Source organism: Marmota marmota, unplaced genomic scaffold, assembly GCF_001458135.2.
Source record: "Marmota marmota marmota unplaced genomic scaffold, marMar, whole genome shotgun sequence".
Classification (NCBI taxonomy): Eukaryota; Metazoa; Chordata; class Mammalia; order Rodentia; family Sciuridae; genus Marmota; species Marmota marmota.
In genome coordinates this window covers 20,070,692-20,090,332 of record NW_026000241.1, presented here as the reverse complement: position 1 = coordinate 20,090,332, position 19,641 = coordinate 20,070,692, and the positions used below count along the sequence as shown (strand labels likewise).

General features: G+C 36.5%; 1 protein-coding gene across 1 annotated transcript in view; it reads right to left on the bottom strand.

The window, feature by feature from the left end:
- The window catches only part of Dync1li1 (dynein cytoplasmic 1 light intermediate chain 1), a 34,978-nt gene that overhangs the window by 13,952 nt on the left and 1,385 nt on the right, over window positions 1–19,641 (bottom strand). Inside the window, exons 2-5 of the mRNA XM_015489543.2 lie at window positions 19,498–19,593; window positions 4,475–4,591; window positions 3,054–3,284; window positions 159–328 (exon numbers count right to left, since the gene is read on the bottom strand). Of these exons, the coding sequence (XP_015345029.2) occupies window positions 159–328; window positions 3,054–3,284; window positions 4,475–4,591; window positions 19,498–19,593 (614 nt within the window). The remainder of the gene's footprint in view (window positions 1–158; window positions 329–3,053; window positions 3,285–4,474; window positions 4,592–19,497; window positions 19,594–19,641) is intronic.

Sequence of the window (19,641 nt, the reverse complement as noted above, 5' to 3'; positions counted from 1 at the left end):
ACATTTAAGCACCATCAAATATTTTAAAACTATTATTTCTATGTGATAAAAAAAATTATCTACAAAAACTAACGGAACTCCAAAACAACATGGAAAACAAAGTAGTTGTTCATTGTTTGGTGAGTATCAGTAGTAAAATCTGTAAGAAGCAAACTAACCTTTGTGCAAACTACAAGGACTGGAATGCCCAAGTTATGTGTAAGTGTATCTGCACCCAGAGGTAAAACTACACTGTCGTCTTTGTCTTCCTGCAATGCAGTGTTTCTTCTCTGAGGAGAGGCTGGGAAGTCTTCTCCTGGCTCTACATATTCTTGGAAGTCTCTAATCACTGAAAATAAAAGTAAACATAGTTATTTCTTCCATAGTTTAAATATATAGTTTACTCGAGTTTATACTTAATTTTTATGTAAGAGAAAAAACAAAAAATTGTTTGAGAAATCTATTCTGGGCCCAGCATGGTGGCACATGCCTGTAATCTTAGAGACTAGGGGGGCTAAGGCAGAAGGATTGCAAGTTCAAGGCCAGCCTGGGGAACTCAGCAATACCCTGTCTCAAAGAAATAAAAATAAAAAAGGCTAGGGGTATAGTTCATGACTCTGCACCTTCATCTGGCGAAGTGCCCCTGGATTTAATGCTCAGTATCAAAATTAAAAAAAAAAAATCTGTTTCATAGAAGAGTATGCAGGCATTGGAACCACAGTAATAATTTTGAGCCACAATACTGCACTGATAATTCCAAAGAGTACAGCTCTATGTAGGTCTGATTTAGTCTGTGAAAAAAGACTTTGGACAAGTTATACTATACCTTTGACTCTTTACCTTCTCTGAAAAGAAGAGTACTACAGAATAAAAAATAAATAAATGTGGGAGAAAAAACATCCTACAATTTAAAACACAGTATTAGTTGAACAGTGATGCACATCTGTAATCCAAGCAACTTGAGGCTGAGGCAAGAGGATCACAAGTTCAAGGCCAGCCTTGGTAACGGTGAGACCGTGTCTCAAAATAAAAAATGAAAAGGACTGGAGATGTAGCTCAGTAATAGAGCACCCTGGATTCAATCCCTGGTATTGCAATAAAATAAAAATTTAAATTTAAAAAAACCCACATTGCCAGATAACTTTTCTTTTTGTGGTAGCAGGAATTGAACTCAGGGGCACTTGGCCACTGAGCCACATCTCCAGCCCTATCTTGTGTTTTCTTTAGAGACAGTATCTCAATGAATTGCTTAGCACCTTGCTGTTGCTGAGGCTGGCTTTGGACTCTAGATCCTCCTGTCTCAGCCTCCCGAGAGGCTGGGATTACAGGCATGAGTGCCCAGCTGCTAGATAACTTTTTCTAATATTACTTTTCTTTATTTCTTTTTCTAAGCCCTTTATTCAGGTTTCCTTTTACATAAGCTCAATCTTGTACCAAGTTCTTTAAACCTAATAAAAATTAATGAGCTATTACCAATGCAGATAAACTTTTTGAAATCATTTGCAAGACTGTCAAAATTATCATTTAAAAAAAAGTAAATTAAAAAAAAAAATGAATATGTTGAAAGTCTTAATAATGTATGCTTGACTCAGTAATTACCTTTCTAGGAATTCTCAAGGACACAATCAGGGAAGTACAAACACAGGAATTTCCATTTAACATTGTTTTTCATGTTTAAAAGCAAAACAACATATCTGGAAAGAAATTTATCCACTACATAGAATTAAAAACAGAATGTAAGGAAATACTGTGCAGACCCATAAAATGTCAAGTTTTTAAATACTTACTGCTGTAAGAAAATAACATTAAGCGAGAGATAATAAAGAAAATCAAAAACTTTAGCTTAGAAATAAAAAGAATATCAGAAAAAATATACTAAGGCATATTTTGTGAAATTTAATACATGTAAATATATCACATAACTAGATAAAAAGTTATTTTTTTAAGTAACTATGAGCTAAATTCTTTTTGGATTATGAATATTGACTCCTATGGAGGAAAACTTCTGAAATTACATGAGATTAAGGAATAGGGAATCCTGAACAGCTGAGTAGGAGTCCCCAGGAACACAGGGTCATGTTACATACCACTAGCAGCTCTTGTGGCTATTATCTTTAATAAAGATCAGAGGTTGAAATCTAACAGTTACTCTCAAATTTTATCATGTACTAGAATCACCCAAAGAGCTTGTTAAATCACAGATCACTGGATCCACCTTCAAGAGTTTCTCGTTCAGTACTCTGAGGTAAAAAATTTTTTCAGGTTCCCAGCTATACTGATATTGATGCTGTTGGTTCAGGGGCCACAGGCTGAGCACTACTATCTAATTTATAGCTCAGTATAAATTAGATTCAGGGGTGGGGGTGGGGTGGCAATGCCAAAGGCCAAGGTCAACAGGGGAGAAAAAGTACAGATTAAAAGCATTAGACATCCTTTTCAATGACTTGACAAAAATTCCCTTTAAGTTTCTTTCCTTACATTTAAATTTACCCCTAAAAGTTATCACTGGCTAATGGCAATAAACAATTTCATCTACATCTACATATTTCCTTAGGCAAAGTTCAACACTGGCAATTGAAGAACTCTCAGGTTTACAACCTGTTAGAAATAATCCTGTTTCATTTTCATAATCTCTATGAAAATTTCCAATTCATAAGAGCATGTGCAAAATGTATTATGTACTTTATAAATAATTCAATCATCTTAACATCTTTTTATTTATGTCATTAACATCTTTTCAAGCATATTTCATTTGAACAAAGTTGGTGAGATTACTATCAAGAAATAAAACTTCTGGAAATGAGCAGCTGAAGAAAGATTCCTATTTCTCCCCCTAAAAAATTACTTCTCAAAGTGAACACTCACAAATCTTTTGGCAAGAAGAAAAGGCACCTTAGTCAAAGTTTACCATCATGTATGTCTCCAATTTAAAACTACATTAAAACCTAGCATGTCACCCAAATTAAATTTCAAAAACAGTAGTCAATTTTGTTTCCTTCATTAAACCTCATTCATAATATAACATTTTAATTAACATATTTGGTATATGAAACCTATATTTCTAGATTACTCACGCTTTTGTTCCATTTCTTTCATCTCTTCAGGAGGGATTTTCAATTTGTCAACATGTTCTCTAACAACACTTGCCCACTTCTGTAAAGAATCCAAAGCAGTCCAAGGCTTTGACATATCAACGACAAACATAACTAGAGTGTCCTTCAGAGACATGGCATCCAGTGAAAATTTAAGGAGCCCTTTGTGATAAAGGTCTCCATCTAAGATCCATACATTACATCTTGTTTGATCTACAACAGACAAAAGAAAGTTACCAAGGCAACAGTATTACATCACTTCATCTAACTAACAATACTACTTGATATTTTAGGGCATCTCCGCAGGAGATATCAACTAGCTTTGATAAAATTCAACATAATATTTAGGTCACATCTACAAATTTAGTAAAGGCCTAAAATGATTTAATGGCCCACCAGAGCACCAAAGCAACCTCTACTTCATGAATCTTAACCCAAAGCCAAGAGAGTACATAATGTGGGCTGGGATGTGCCTCAAGTGGTAGCACGCTTGCCTGGCATGCGTGCAGCCCGGGTTCGATCCTCAGCACCACATACAAACAAAGATGTCGTGTCCGCCGATAACTAAAAAATAAATATTAAAAAATTCTCTCTCTCTCTCTCCCTCCCCCCCACCTCCCTCTCTCTTAAAAAAAAAAGAGAGAGAGTACATAATGTGTTTTATTTATGTATGTATATACATATGTGGTGCTGGGGATTGAACCCAGGGTCTGACACTCAGCAAAGGGCTCTACCATGTGGGCTGGTGAGCAATATAACCAGCCCAACATGTTAATATTTTTACTAAGAGCAGATAAAGCCATGAATACTAAAGATATCATATACAAAAATGAGAAGGCTAATGATTGATATAAGAAAAAAAAGATTGACCAGATGAAAAAATCTAGAGAATAGATTATGTTATTATTAGAAAATGGGGAAAAGTGAAAAGGGAATCAGCAAAACAATCACTACCTGAGGGAAGATAAACTGAGAACTTAAAATTCTTCATGGACAGCCAGAAGGCTAACATCTATATATCAGAAAACCCTAAGCTATTTAAAAATATCATTACATGACCCCCATAATACCCTAAGAGGCTTTAAAGTATCACTATGTGAACCCCAATCCCAGATCAATAAAGTATGCATAAACATAAGTACATAACTGACCCGCAAGATATCGCAGAATCTAGTAAAAAATGATACACTAAGAAAAGTCAAGGGCTAGGGTGAGCAACAAAATGCCTCAGAACAGACTTCAGTAAACGTATATTAAGAAATAAATTGGGCTGGGGCTGTAGTTCAGCAGTAGTGCACTTGCCTGGCATGTGTGAGGCACTGGGTTTGATTCTCAGCACCATGTATAAATAAAGGTATATCAACAACTAAAAAAAATTTAAAAATAAATAAATTGACTCTCACCATCCCTGTCTTCATCATGTACATTTAAGTACAAATATTCCAATCCTCTTCCTTTCTTGTACTCCTCTATTCCTTGAATTTTTCTTATTAAGCTTGTTTTTCCAGCTCCATCTTCACCTAAATACATATTAAAAAAAAGACATGGATTATTTAAAGACGCTTTCTGGTGCCATGTGAAAAGCCCAGCTGGAACTAGCTTCAACCAAAAAGGTAATCTGATAGAAGAAAACTGGGTAGCTACAGAATCAAAGATACAAACTCCATCACCACCAGGATTCTCTCTCCCAGTATTGCTGCTGCTCTTGTTAAGTCTTGTTATATCCTGTAACAAATGACATCTTCTGTAAGTAATTTTTCAGGGGATGGGGAGACAATATAGAACACCACAGCTTCACATACTAGGCAAGTATTCTACTACTGAGCTACACCCCAGCCTTTTTATTTTTATTTTATTTTACTTTTTCTGTACTGAGGATTGAACCCTGGGGTTCTTAACCACTGAACTATATCTAGTCTTTTTTTATATTTTATTTAGAGACAGGGTCTCACTGAGTTGTTGCTAAGTGCCTCGCTAAGTTGCTGAGGCTAGCTTTAAAATCACAATCCTCCTACTCAGCCTCCCAAGCTGCTGAGATTACAGCATGTGCCACCATGCCTGGCCCTTTTAATTTTGAGACAGGGTTTCCCTACATCATCGAGTCTGTCCTGGAACTTATGATCCTTCTGCTTCAGCCTACTCAGTTGTCAGGTAGTATGTCAGTACAAGCCAGCAATAACTAAGTGATAGGTGGATATTCCTTTTCTCTTGATTCTCTCTGAAAATACCATTCTGAAATTCTCTCTTCTGGAATTTTAAATGATGACAGTTATACTTAGTATTTAGCACCTTATAAATTCTTTTTTTAAAATAAACTTTACAAAATAAAATTTGAAAAATAAAAGAATATGTGGTCAAATAAATGTAATATGTTAAACATTAGCTTGAGACTTTTCCCCCACCTTATGATTTCAAAATTCATTTCTGTTTAAAAAATCAGAAGTGATCACATTGAGAATAAAGATTTCATAAACACAGCATCTGGGGTTATCAGAGACTTGAGCAAAATCTGATCTTCTTATAGATGAGGAAATTGAGGCCATGGCCACAAAGATTGGTAGAATGGTAAGAATTCAAGCCTCCCCAAAGCCAAGTCAACTTCCTTGGGAATGCAATTCCCTTGACTCCCTAATCCCAAGAATTTTCTAACAACCTAACCAGTGCTTGGCAAAGAGAAAGTTTCTCAAAATGTTTGAAGAAGCACTTTGCTTTAATAAAACAAAATATGAGAGCAAAATTTTTAAGAACTACTTTTCTCTCATCTATCATCTGTCAACTCTAATAATACCTGGAAATTAGATGAAATCTACACTCATATTTTACAGATATTTTAAGCCCATTTCTTCTTTTCATAAGTCTTATGCCTCAATTATAATGATATTTTTACGACTTTCACTTTATACCTAAATGCACTCTGACATGATTGTCTTGATGGCAAATGTGTACACCTAAGAATAGAACTATTTCATGAAAAATCGAAAAGACCAATGAAGACAAAAATTCTTCAAAATCTTGGGTTTTTTTTTATCTGAAATATCTGCAAAGATATCTTGTTCTACTATTATATACAGCTTTCAATGATATTATTTATTATTTGTCTTCTTTGTTGTCTTTAAGCAAAAAGCTTATTAACTCCTGGCCACCTCCCAGTTGTCTTCTCACTCTGTAAATATATCACTCAAAAGTAAGCATTAGCCTGGCACAGTGGTACACACCTGTAATCCCATCTACTCAGGAGGCTGAGGCAGGATTTCAAGTTTGAGGCCTGGCTGGACAACTTAGCAAAACTGTGTCTCAAAAAGGGGAAGTGGGGAGAGCTAGAAGTATAAGTTCAGTGGTAGACTGTTTGCCTGACATGTGTGAGGCCCCAGGTTCAATCCCCAGTACCAAAACCAGAAACAAACCAAACAAAAACAAATAAGCATCAAGTGTATGCCACACTTCATTTCCTGTCCTATAGGTAAGAGGTCTTCCCAAAGCAATCTTATCAGGACATTCTCTCTTAAGATTGTTCAGGAATTCTGGTTAATGATATGTATGCAGAAGTATTTAGAGGGAAACCTCCTGATATTTACAACATATTTTGAAATAAATCAGTTAGGGCACCTCTGATAAAGCAAATGTAGTTAAATGTTAATGGCAGAATCTAAGTTGGGATTCATGAAGATTAATTATAAAATTCCTTCTACTTTCTATGTTTGGAATTTTCATAAGATGTGAGAAAAACCCTTCAGGGTCTTCCCACGGCTCTTGCAGGTAAAAGACAAGACATAAAAGTCAACACTTCTTACAAAGTCCCCTTTACCTCTCCTGCCCACCTCTATCATATCCAGCCCCCCCACCTGCAATGTTAAGCTCTACACATCTAGTTTCCAGCAACTTCTTCCAGTGCAGCAGAGAAGCATCACTCACTCCCAACTCTAAATCTTCACATAGGGTGTCACTTCTCTTTAGAATATTCTTCCCTTCCCCTCACTTGAGAAAACCCAAGCTTATCCTTCAGGTCTCTAGGAAGCTTTCTTTCTTTGACTCCTAAGTTTGGTTAAGCGCCCTCCTTTGTACTCCCAATAGCAGCCTGCACACGGAGGATATCACATAACGTCATGGGTCTTTTTCCTGCAGAGAATATCAAGTCTATCCCCTCATTCAACAAATACTTTTTGGGCAGGTTCTCTTAACCATAGCAGGATATAAAGACCTAGCTTTTAAGAAGATTAAAGAGAAGAAAAACTGTCCTATTATTTTCTTTTCTGTCTCCTCCCAACCCAGTATTGGGGATTGAACCCAGGGACTCTGGGAATGTGAGCTACATTCCCAGACCTTTTTATTCTTTGAGACAGAGTCTCATTAAGTTGCTTAGGGCCTTGCTTATTTGCTGAGGCTGGCCTCAAACTCTTGTCTTAGACTCCTGAATCGTTTAGAAAATGTCATATTATTTCCTAACAGGCACTTCCTGCTTGCTCATCAAAAACAGAAATGTGGGCTGGGGATGTGGCTCAAGCGGTAGCGTGCTCGCCTGGCATGCATGCGGCCCGGGTTCGATCCTCAGCACCACGTACAAAGATGTTGTGTCCGCCGAGAACTAAAATAAAAACATTAAAAAAAAAAAAAAAAACAGAAATGTGTCCCATGTATAGACAATCCCTTACATTCTATTAAAATCCTTCATTATCCATACATACAAAACTCAATGGGTTATCTCATTCAGTAACCAGTCAATTAATAGTATAAGCTCATAATACATTCTTCCTTCACTAAATATAGGAAAAAACTTTTCTCAGTCATTGTTGCTGGTTGGAAGCTACTTTGCCACAGCCAAGTTGGACTATGTTTAAAGATACTAAAAAGTCCATCCTGGGCTGGGGGTGTAGCTCTGTAGTACAGCACTTCCTAGCACACTTGAGACCCTGGGTTCAATCCCCAGTACCTCCAAAACAAAAATAATAAGTGTGAACCTTCTCCCTTTATTCTACTATGCAACTGCAACATTAAAAAAAAAAAAAAGTTAAAATTCAGGATGCCTAGCCTTTAAAACTGATAGACACTTAAAATTATTATTAATTTTTATTTTTAGTTATACATGACAGTAGAATGTATTTTGGCAGAATATACATACATAAAGTATAACTTGTTCTATTAGGTTCCCACTCTTATGAGGAGTTACCCTGGTTGTGTATAAAATACAAGGCTAGGAAAGTTATCTCCAATTAATTCTACTGTCTTGCCTATTCACCTCCCCTTCCCTTCCCTTCCCTTCCCTTCCCTTCCCTTCCCTTCCCTTCCCTTTGTTACCCTTTGTCTAGACCAATCTATTTCTTATCATTCCCCTCCCCAACCTCCCTTGTTTTGGGTTAGCATCCACAAATCAGAGAGAAATTTGGACTTTAGTTTTTTGAGACTGGCTTATTTCACTTAGCATGATATTCTCCAGTTCCATCTATTTACTGGCAAATGCCATAATTTAATTCTTCTTTATGGCTGAGTAATATTCTACTGTGTGTATATATATACCACATTTTCTTTATCCATTCATCCATTGAAGGACAAACATGGATGTGACTGCATCACTGTAGTATACTGATTTTAAGTCCTGTGGGTATAGACCAAGGAATAGGATAGCTGGGTCAAATGGTGGTTCCATTTCAAGTTTTCTAAGGAATCTACATACTGCTTTCCATGGTGGCTGCACCAATTTGCAGTCCCACTGACAATGTATGAGGGTACTTTTCTCCCCACATCCTCACCAACATTTATTGTTACTTGTATTCTTGATAATTGCCATTCTGACTGGAGTGAGATGAAATCTCAGTACACTTTTAGTTTGCATGTCTCTAATTTCTAGTGATGCTGAACATTTTTCATATATATTTTGACCATTCGTATTTCTTCTGTGGAAGTGTCTGTTCTGTTCCTTTGCCTATTTATTGATTGGGTTATTAAAAATTATTTTTAAGGGCAAACTATTCAAGAAACATAAGTCTCTAAATTACAATATATTTTTGGAGAATATTTTATAGACTGTTAGTTTGAGGAATAAAATAAACAAAGTAGAAATAACTGCACATGTATTTTTTTCTTCATAAGTAGTACTCTTTAAAAAAATTTTTTTTTTAGTTTTTGATGGATACAACACATTCATTCATTCATTCATTCATTCATGTGGTGCTGAGGATCAAACCCAGTGCCTCACACATGGTAGGTGAGTACTCTGCCACTGAGCCACAACCCCAGCCCCCAAATAATATACTTTTAAAGTGGCAAGTACAGCAATGGGGCCTGTGTAACTTCAGACAATGCTGAAAAATTAACCTATCTTCAGGTCCTTGGCCAGCAGCAGGCAGTGAAACAGACACACCAGCTTTAAGTCTGCCAGCCAAATACTGATCTATATATACACTTATATAAGCAGAGAGTTTCTGTTTAAACAGCCCATATGAAAGCCCTCCTATAAAGTACCGAACATTTTACCTAAATTTTCATTTTGTATACTAGATTTTCTGCTGGAGGGCATATTTTATTTTTTATTGGTGCATTATAGTTATACATGATGGTGGGATTTGTTGTTACATATTCATACAAGCACACAATATAATTTGGCCAATATTATTCCCCAGCACTTCTTCCTTTCTTTCCCTTGAAGAGCCTATGTTAAAGGTATTTTAAAAACAAACCAAAACAATTCACTAGATTAATATTATTATAATAGAGCTATTTTCATGTCCACATGCTGAAGCTTTTTGTGTAAAGGACTAGACACTAAATATTTTAACAGGCCACTTAAGGTCTCTGTCATATATTTTCCTCCCATGCTGCTTTAAAAATTGGAAAAACAAAAAGCCATCCTTAGCTTGCTGACCACTCAAACATAGACCATGGTCCAAACCCCACGGGACCATGGATGGACCAAAGGAGGACAGATTTATTGATCAGACTAAAATGAAATTCTCCACAGCAAATAAGCCTGCATTACAAATTATTTGTCTATCTCCCATAAAAATAAGTTATTCTCTGTAAGTCAAGTATAAGATCCAAGCACTTAAGTTTTGTTTTACCACAAAGCATACATGGCCATCAGTTCTCACTTCAGCTCAAATTTGAAAACAAAATTGATTACAAATCTCAAAATTCACACAAAGTTGCCCAAACCATAGAGATTTAAAGCCATGTTTATGACACTGTTTTACTTCCCTGACAGATCTCTAACAGGTAATAGATTAAACATTATTACTGTCATCCATTACTATTTTTTTTTTTTTTTTTTTTTTTTTGCAGTACTGGGGATTAAGCCAGGGCACTCTATCACTAAGCCACATCCCATCCCTTTTTATTTTATTTTGAGACAAAGTCTAAGTTGCCAGGCTGACTTCAAAGTTTCAGTCCTCCAGTCATAGTCTTTCAAGTCACTCACTCATTCATTGCTTCTTGATCAGAGAGACACTAGAAATATAACTTCTTTGTAAGATACCAGCAGTGCATTAAAAAGATAACATGAAAATATGAGTCATGTGAAAATGAGTAGTCATGCAAAACACTTAAGAACACATAACCCATTGACAACTGCTAACCTGAATACTTCCCAAAGGATGCCACTGTTTGAAGTGATTTACCAACACCGCATATAATCCTTCCAATAATCCTAAAAGGTAAAGCAGTACTAGCTGAAGGATAAAAAGGGATGACAATGGGTGAAATTAAGCAGTACACTGCCTCTTCTTTCTGAGTTTCCTTCCCTGGTGTAGACTGAAGCACTGTAATCTTTCTGAGTTGTTCCCACTCATGTGCCAGACACCGGCTATCTCTGTAGAGATTTGATTCACATTTCCACACTGCTGTTAGAAGACACATTATGGTCCACAGCATCATGATAATCAGTAGAGAAGGAATTTCAACCTATCATATATCTGATTTGTCATATGTAAGAGAAAGTAACATTGGAAAATTGATATTTTTTAAAAAATTTGGCTTTGTGTGAAATAAAATAAATCATCTGAAAACTCTGGTGACAAGAACTACGAGGGATCTCACTGAACTACTTTGGGTTCAGCTCTTCTGATATGGCCTTCTCTAGGTTATTTGGAGGACCCAGATGGGTGGGAGCTTTTAGTCTGCTCCCCATTTCACAGAGGGCATCTTTTCCCTCACCTCAGTGAATAAAAGCAGGGAGTCTACTCCCCACCTGCAGGACTTGGTGATTACAAGTTAACTTTTATGCATGTCTATTCAAGACTACACCTCTACAAAATACCAAGGAGTGAGCTATATAATAGAAAGACAACCTGATTTTGAAACCTAGCTAAGCCGGGGCTTAAAACCCTCTTTGGTAAAACAGTAAACATATTATATAATAAATTACCTAGCAGAACACCCAACACAAGTAACAGGCACAATACCTGATGGCTCCTATCCTTAAGTGGCCAAGCCCTACCTTTGATTTCATTACTCAGCAATCCATGTTACATTAAAAATATAATTTATTCTTAATTATTTACCTTACTCCTGCTACATATGAATTAAAATTATTTAGTTTGGGGCTGGGGTTATAGCTCAGCGGTAGAGCGCTTGCCTTGCACTTGTGAGGTACTGGGTTTGATCCTCAGCACCACATATAAAATAAATAAAGATATTGTGTCCATCTTTTAAAAAATATCTTTAAAAAATCATTTAATTTAATTCAATAAACATTTACTAAGGCCAATAAATACTCAATGATTATTAATAGTTCTTCTGCTCCAGAAGACAAAATCCTACTAAAGCAATGGTTTTTATCAATAAATATGGTATACACAAGCAAAGATTAAAATAATAGTGTTGGCAATTATCCTGAACAAATACCCATATACCCATATACTGATGGTGGAAACGTAAAACGGTATAGCTTTCCTAGAAGACTGTTTGGCAATATATATAAAGATTTAAAAGATATGTACTTTTGACCTAACAATTCTGCTTCTAGCAACTGATCCCCAAGATAATACTGGGAAAAGTGGAAAATAAGGTCTAACAATAATGATCTATCAACCAGTTATAATTACAGTACAGCCATACATACTACTCAGTCAACAAAAGGGATAAATCCATATTTATTAACATGAAAATAAAATCATGTTTCTGGACTTCCAAGCTATCCTATGGATGTGGGCAGGAGGCCTCAGCAGAGACTCCATTCCACACCAATGGGCTTCTCCACAGGCTGCATGTCCCCATTCATGGCAGCTGGCCTTCTCCAAGTGCTGATTCAGGGTAGAGCAAGCACCCAAGGAAGAAACCAGAATCTCTCATAGCCCATACCATCCCCTATTAGTAACAGCCCAACCCTGTGGGCAGCACTCTGTGGGCAGGATTGCCCAAGGGTGTACATAGCAGGAGGGGGATTCCAAGGTCAAAATTCTAGCAGGGAAAGGTAAGTGTTGTGAGAGACTGTGCCCACTTACAACATTCTGAGTATACCTGACTTTTTTGAAAGCCTTGCAAAGTGTGACAGGGGCTGTGAAAATAGTGAACAGGGATGAAAGGATCCTATTCCACTTGTTCACTGAGTACAGCTTGGGGAAGACTTGCACCAGAAGAAATAGTGATTATCCTCAGGGATGGGAGAACAACTTTGTAACTGGGAGCTGTGTTTATGTGTATTGTTGTTGTTGTTATTACTGATGTTTTTCAAGCTGTCTTTTTTGAGCATGTATAATTTTTAAAGTTAAAACAAAAACAACCACATTTCATGAAGCGAACCATAGTACATGAGGTGAAAAAAAATCTTGTTAGAAAATGATATATAAAGTATAAATCTATTTTTAAGAAAACAAATATACACATAGAAAAAATACTGATTGTCTCCAGGTGGTAGAATCATGCATTATTTTCATTTTTTATCTTCTATTTTTCTCTTTCTCTGATAAGAAACATGCATTATGTTTATAATTTAAGTAATGACTTCCAACTTTGAGGTGTGTTACATTTAATATCTTTTGGTTTCTTTAATCCAAGGAAGTATGAAATAATCTCACAGCTTCCAAAGACAGGAAGGGCTGAACTCCATATCCTGGGCCTCTGGGTCCTTCTACCATGCCTGAACTGCCTCAGCCTTTTGCAGCATGCATTGGGTCCTTTTCACATGTTTCCTCAATCCAGTATTTTCCTTCCCACCCTGCTTAACAAAATTTTACTCAGATATATATCACCTTTTCCATTCATAGTGACATATTTGGTTTTTACTACTTTGAATTTTTTTCCCCAGTTTATAGGTTCTGGAGGGCAGGGACCAAGTCAGCCCTGTTTTCCACAGATGGCCCAGGAAAATGTTTTCTGCACAGCATAATTCTAATAAATGTTTGGTGAACAAATGAATATAGAGATAATCTGTGAGGTTTAACAGTCACTGCCCAGATATTACAAATAAAGTAAATAGATTAGCCCATTTTTATTCCCTCATTAGTGACGGGATCCCATATTGAATTTTGGAATTGTTTCCTAATTCAAGCTTCTTTTCTGTTTTTGCATATTCAAAGTGCTTTTGCTGACATTCTCTCTCATATGGACTTCACATCAGCTGAATAACCATTCTAGCAATCTTCATGTGTGATTCTTCCAGCTATTTTCTGTTTTTGTTTTGTTTTGTTTGGTACCAGGAATTGAACCCAGGGTGCTTAATCACTGAACTACATCCCTAGCCCTTTTTTGTATTTATCTTGAGACAGGGTCTCACTGAGTTGCTTAGGGCCTTGTCAAGTTTCTGAGGCTAGCTTTGAACTCACGGTCCTCCTGGCTCAGTGTCCCAAGCTGCTGGGAATATAAGTGTGCACCACTGCACCTAGCCAGTTTCTGGGTTTAAAAAAAAAAAAATTTTTTTTGTAGTTGTAGATGGACATCATGCCTTTATGTTATTTGTTTATTTTTCTAATGTGGTCTAAGGATCAAACCCACTGCCTCAAACATGCTAGGCAAGTGCTCTGCCACTGAGCTACAGCCCCAGACAGCCCCTCTTTTTTCTGTTTTCGACAACAGCACTGTGGGAAATATTTTATGAACTCCCCTCAGTTCTTAAATCTATATTCAACTGTATCTCCACCTAGAATAACAATGATTCTTTAAGTAAAACCTTTTCATCATTCATCCAGTACATATTCACTGAGCACCTAATATGTACCAACTACCATATCCTACTAACCAGGAACCTCTATTAAGTGGCATCTTTGCTTATTGATAAAATTGATGACTACAATAACCTAAATCAAAGATTCACAGACTTCAGGCCCAAACTAATCTGCTGCTTGTTTCTGTAGTTAAAGTTTTATTGAAACACTGAAATGAATGCTCATTTCATTTATATAATGTCTGTGGCTGTTTGGAAACTACCAGAACAGAATTGAACAGTTGCAACAGACACCATATGACTTTAAGAGCCTACACTATTATCTGGCCCTGTACAGAAAAGTTTGCTGACACTAACCACTAAAATATGTCACCTGACTCTCACTTTATGTTTGCTATTTTAGTGGCAGTAACACATGATAAACACATAGAAATTTTATGTTAATTCTTTGAAAATCACCAATTCAATATTATATGAGAAATTCTATTCCTTACATTATATTCCCATAACCAATCATGCCAGAAAATACCATTAACGTACTTCAACTAATAAAAATACATTTTTCCCACAAGTCATGGAATTTTGGTGATCTTTAATTCTATCTCTGCACAAGATTAATAGTTTCAGACTAAACATTCTTTATTACTTTTAAAATCAGCCTTGCACTCCCTCCATGGTTACAAGTTACTTCGTTACTTCTGAACAGCTCTCTAGTTCCACTGTGTATACCCTGAGATTTCCTACTTGCAGTAATTCAAGCATAATATAGGCTAGTTTTCTTCCTGATTTATGTTTAAAAAAAAAAAAGACTTTCAAATATAATCCTTGATGATAAGAAACATTTTGAGATTTTTTTTTTGGCTGCACAGCACCCTGGACTAATGCCTTCAAGAAACAATATAGAGACTCTAAACTTCTCTGAATAAAATTAAACAGTCCAATCTGCAAAGGAATACTTTTACTGATTTAAACTCAACTGTAATATGCTTTAGAATACTTCTTTAAAAATAAACACAAGACTTAGAATTAAGAAAAAAAAAAATATCAGATCAGTCTAAGGCTTTGGAGATCCCTAAATCCTAAGAGTTTAAAATTTGCAGATGAGAAAAATGAGGCTTAAATGACTTGCCAAAGGGCCAGGTAGCTCTTGGTAATTCACACTACCTGCAAATCAAAAAAGTGATACAAACAACTAATTAAAAAAAAAAACCCAATAGATAAATTTTAAAAAAAAGTGATACAGATCTCCTATCTATAAAGCCAGGCATTATAGATAGATATGGATATGGATCCAGAATGTACAATTTCAAATCCCGATTTTTGCCTTTCTATGTTACCTTCTAGCAAGTTACTTAATAGATTTGTGTCTGTTTCCTGATCTTCATGGTGATAGAGAGTATGTAAACAATCCTTACAGGACTAGTACATTTAAGTGCCCCATGTTAGGTATTACTATTATTTTCCTTAGGGACTTTTCTTACTAAAATGTTGGGAACCATGATTACATATATATCTTGGTTGACAATGGTTTCAATTAATCTAAATCAATGAGACACTTTTGTGCTGAAACAGACATACTGAGGAATAGCAGATAAAATTCCTTTACTACTAAATACCCTCTTGCTTTTCCCGAAAAGAAAGCTCTTTTCCTTTAGGGAGATAGGTTAGCATACAGATTAGCATTTTCAAACAAATCTCAATTTACCAAATTAGGAGTACTGGCTCTGGATCCATAATGTACAATTTCAAATCCTGACTTTTGCCTTTCTTTGTTACCTTCTATCAAGTTACTTAACGGATTTGTGTCTGTTTCCTGATCTTCATGGTGATAGAGTATGTAAACAATCCTTATATGACTAGTACATTTAAGTGTTCCATGTTAGGTATACTGCTATTTTCCTTTGGGAGTTTTCTTACTAAAACATGGGAAAGTAATCAAGATATAGAGAAAATGCCCTTAAACGTAGCTAGAAAAATATAATTAATTATAGTAAAATTGATTAAATGTAAAACAAAGAGGAAAAATAGTTCTTAAATGGCAATTTATAATAAGTTAAATCTATTTAAAACACATGCACAAGAAGTCCTACCTTTAATATTGAAACACACTTTAGGGGCTGGGGATGTAGCTCAGTGGTAGATCACTTGCCTACATTCAACAGGCCCTGAGTTCAATCCCCAGCACTGCAAAAAAATAAAAAAATAATAAAAAAAAAATAAGCCAGGCCTGGTGGTACATGCCTGTAAAGTTACTAGGGAGACTGAGGCAGGAGGATACCACATTCCAGGCCAGCCTGAGCAATTTAGCGAGACCCTATCTCAAAATGGCTGCTGGGGATATAGCTCAGTAGTGAAACACCCCTGGATTCAATATCCAGTATGAAAGAAAAGAAAGAGATTAAACATAAATGTTAGTCTTTCTGGATTTTGGCAGGAATCAGGCCTAGGTAGATTGAATGACACTTAAACACAAGAGTCATGGCCATAGTTATTTTCTTCAGTAAGTTACATAAATATTTGGTCCAGCAGCTGGGGTTGTAAATAAATTTTAAAAAAGGTATCGTGTTCATCTACAACTAAAAAAAAAAAAAAAGATCTAATAAATATTTGGCTTTTCCATGACAATAATTACCAGTACTTTTGGTCGAGGATAGCAATACAGTAAGAAGAGTTTTGTACCTGGCACTCTCCCTGCAGACTTCTATCAAGCTGGAAAGTCATACTAGAGTCACAAAACACATGAATTTTACAGCAGTATGACCTTGGAGAACCCTCTTACAAGGTATTAATTTATTATCTCATCTATAAACTGGTGATTACATTCACCTCCCAGATTGGGGAGGGGTAAGAGGGTAAATAGAGATTCGTATGAAAATGTTTTCAGAATAGCTAACGTACATACACATATTCCTAGTCTTGACTCCATTCTCCCCTTGGGAAGGGAGGTCATTTAGCAATCTAAGATAACTGCAACTTCTATGTGTGTGTATGTGTCTGTGTGCAAGGGGTGTTACATAGGCCTATATCATCTTTCCTACACTGGGCTACTTCTGGAAATGTAAAGTCTTATTATGGTCTCAGGTTGGATTTTTTATATATGGGACTCCAGAGTATGATCATTCATGAAAGACCTATATTAGGTCCAAGCATCTCCTTAACACCCTCAAACTCATTACAAAGAAAAACCTCAATCTCTACTTGCATATTTCTTTTCTCTATTACAACACCCTGAACACTGCCATAAAGAGATTGTAAAATTTCTCTAAGAAATCTTGAGAGGTACTCTAGAAAACTAATGCTATTTGTGTAAACAGTTACTAGTGTCTTTCAAAGCTAAAAGGACTTTATGAAAATCCCAATGGTACTAGAAGAAAAATATTAAATTTCCAGCTCATATAACTTGATACCAGATGGGGCTTTCTGAACTATTCAGTTCATAAAAAGGAAATTTAATCTGTTCTAAGTATGGAGGAGTGGAGGAGTCTAGGACCTTTAAGTACACTAGGTCTTATGTATTGATTCAGTGTCAAAAGGGTCTTAGGGGAAGAAAGAAAAAAGAATAAAACCTCAATGCAAATTAAGGGCACCAAGAAAACTGCTACTTTTGTTTCACCAAAAATAGAACCATCCCAGCCACCCTGTAATATCTAACATACAAGAATAACTAGAGGGAATTTATAAAATGAAAACAAAATTCTGGAATCTTATCTTTACAATAGCAGTATTTGAAAAGAAGTCTTATTTAACCTAAAGCAATTAAAATAAATTTCAATGAGGTCATCTGGTCTAAAATCTTTTAGTAATTAGTAATTTGTTTAAATTAGTAAACTTAAAATATTTTCTCATTTTTTAAACTTTTGATCCTATCTCTGCCCTGTCAGTATCACTTCATGTAGGCACCAATTAAGTTTTTGAAGAGTTCAAACAAATGTTTTCTAATTCAGTTAAAATAAGTCCATTACATATGGGGTAAAAATGGGAGTTCATAACCCACTTGAATCAAAGTGTGAAATATGATATATCAAGAACTATGTAATGTTTTGAACAACCAACAATAAAAAAATTAAAAAAAAATAAGTCCATTACATTGGCATTGTGCTATCTTCACTTTACAAACATTATCTCATTTAATCCTCCCCACAATCCCAGGAGACAGACATTATTATTTCTACAACATCCATTTTAAAGATGAATAAACTGAGGTTTATAGACAAGCAACCTGCTTAAAATCAAAGGACTTGTATATAATAAGGCCTTTATTCAATCCATGCCAATGTAACCTATGTGCTTTCAATCACATTAAAAACACAGGTAAAAAGATAATTTTTCAACTTGTATGTATTCTACATTGTAGTATTCATGAAAAATAAATCGTTCTTTTCCTATCTAACAATTCATTAAACTGTGGACCCTGTCAAATAGCATTTCTTTGTTTCCTTTCCTGTTTTTAGATTTACATGACAAAAAGTATTGAAACACCAATACCAAAGTTTTAAAATTTAACCATCATCTTATAAACCAAACTTCAATATCTTTTATTTTTAAAATATAGAAGAAATCTCTCCTGTAAAGGATGCAGGAGCTGAACCTGCAAAAATGTGAAACTGAGAATGGTTCTCCCTCAGTCCTCTACCTCCACCCCCATTCAGTAAGGATGAAAATACATAACTTCAGAGAGCCAACGAGATACAGAACAATCAAGAAAATTGAGACATTAGGTCATTTCTCCTTAGTATATCCGTTTAGCGGAAGGGAATGAACTGGAAAGGTGTTCTACTGCCCTTCGCTTATTTCAGCATTATTAAGTGACGGTTAAAAAAGCAACTGCAACACAAGCACACTGTACCCGAGAACGCTGAATCAAATAAGATCATTTATCACGACTACCAGTCTTAGTTCTAGCTTCTCTGTCAATTATACAAAGAATCACCTATTAAATATTAATGGCATGTCATTTGCACTGGAGCTCTCACGGACAGCTTCCTGTTACTTATTTTTGTTAAGAAAGAAAAACTGTCTCTGTATACTAGGTAAACCCCAGGCCACTAGAATCCCTCAGATGGGCGATCCATTCTCTTCCTCCCCGGGGAGGCTGACAGGGCCACCCTCACATCCCAGGGAGGAGGAGGGAGGGACTTGAGGGAGGGCGGGTCCCCGCGGGTCCTGGGCTGAGGACCGAGTTCCCCTACTTCCCAGCCGTCAGCGACAGGTCGGGAGGCGGGGCGCGGTCGATCTGAGCTGTCCTCACAAAGACAGTGAGCCAGTGGGTCCGCGCACCGGGACCCTGGCCGGGACGGGGTGGACCCTGAGGGGTGCGACGAGACAGGGGACACTTACCTAGCAGCAGCACGTTCTTCCCAGTCGGGAGCTTGGAGCGCGAGCGGGTGGAGACCTCGCTGAGGATGCAGGACCTAACGGGAAGCAAGGCGCAGGCTGAGGCCAGGGACGAGGGGCCGGAGCCGCACCACGGGAGGGACGGCC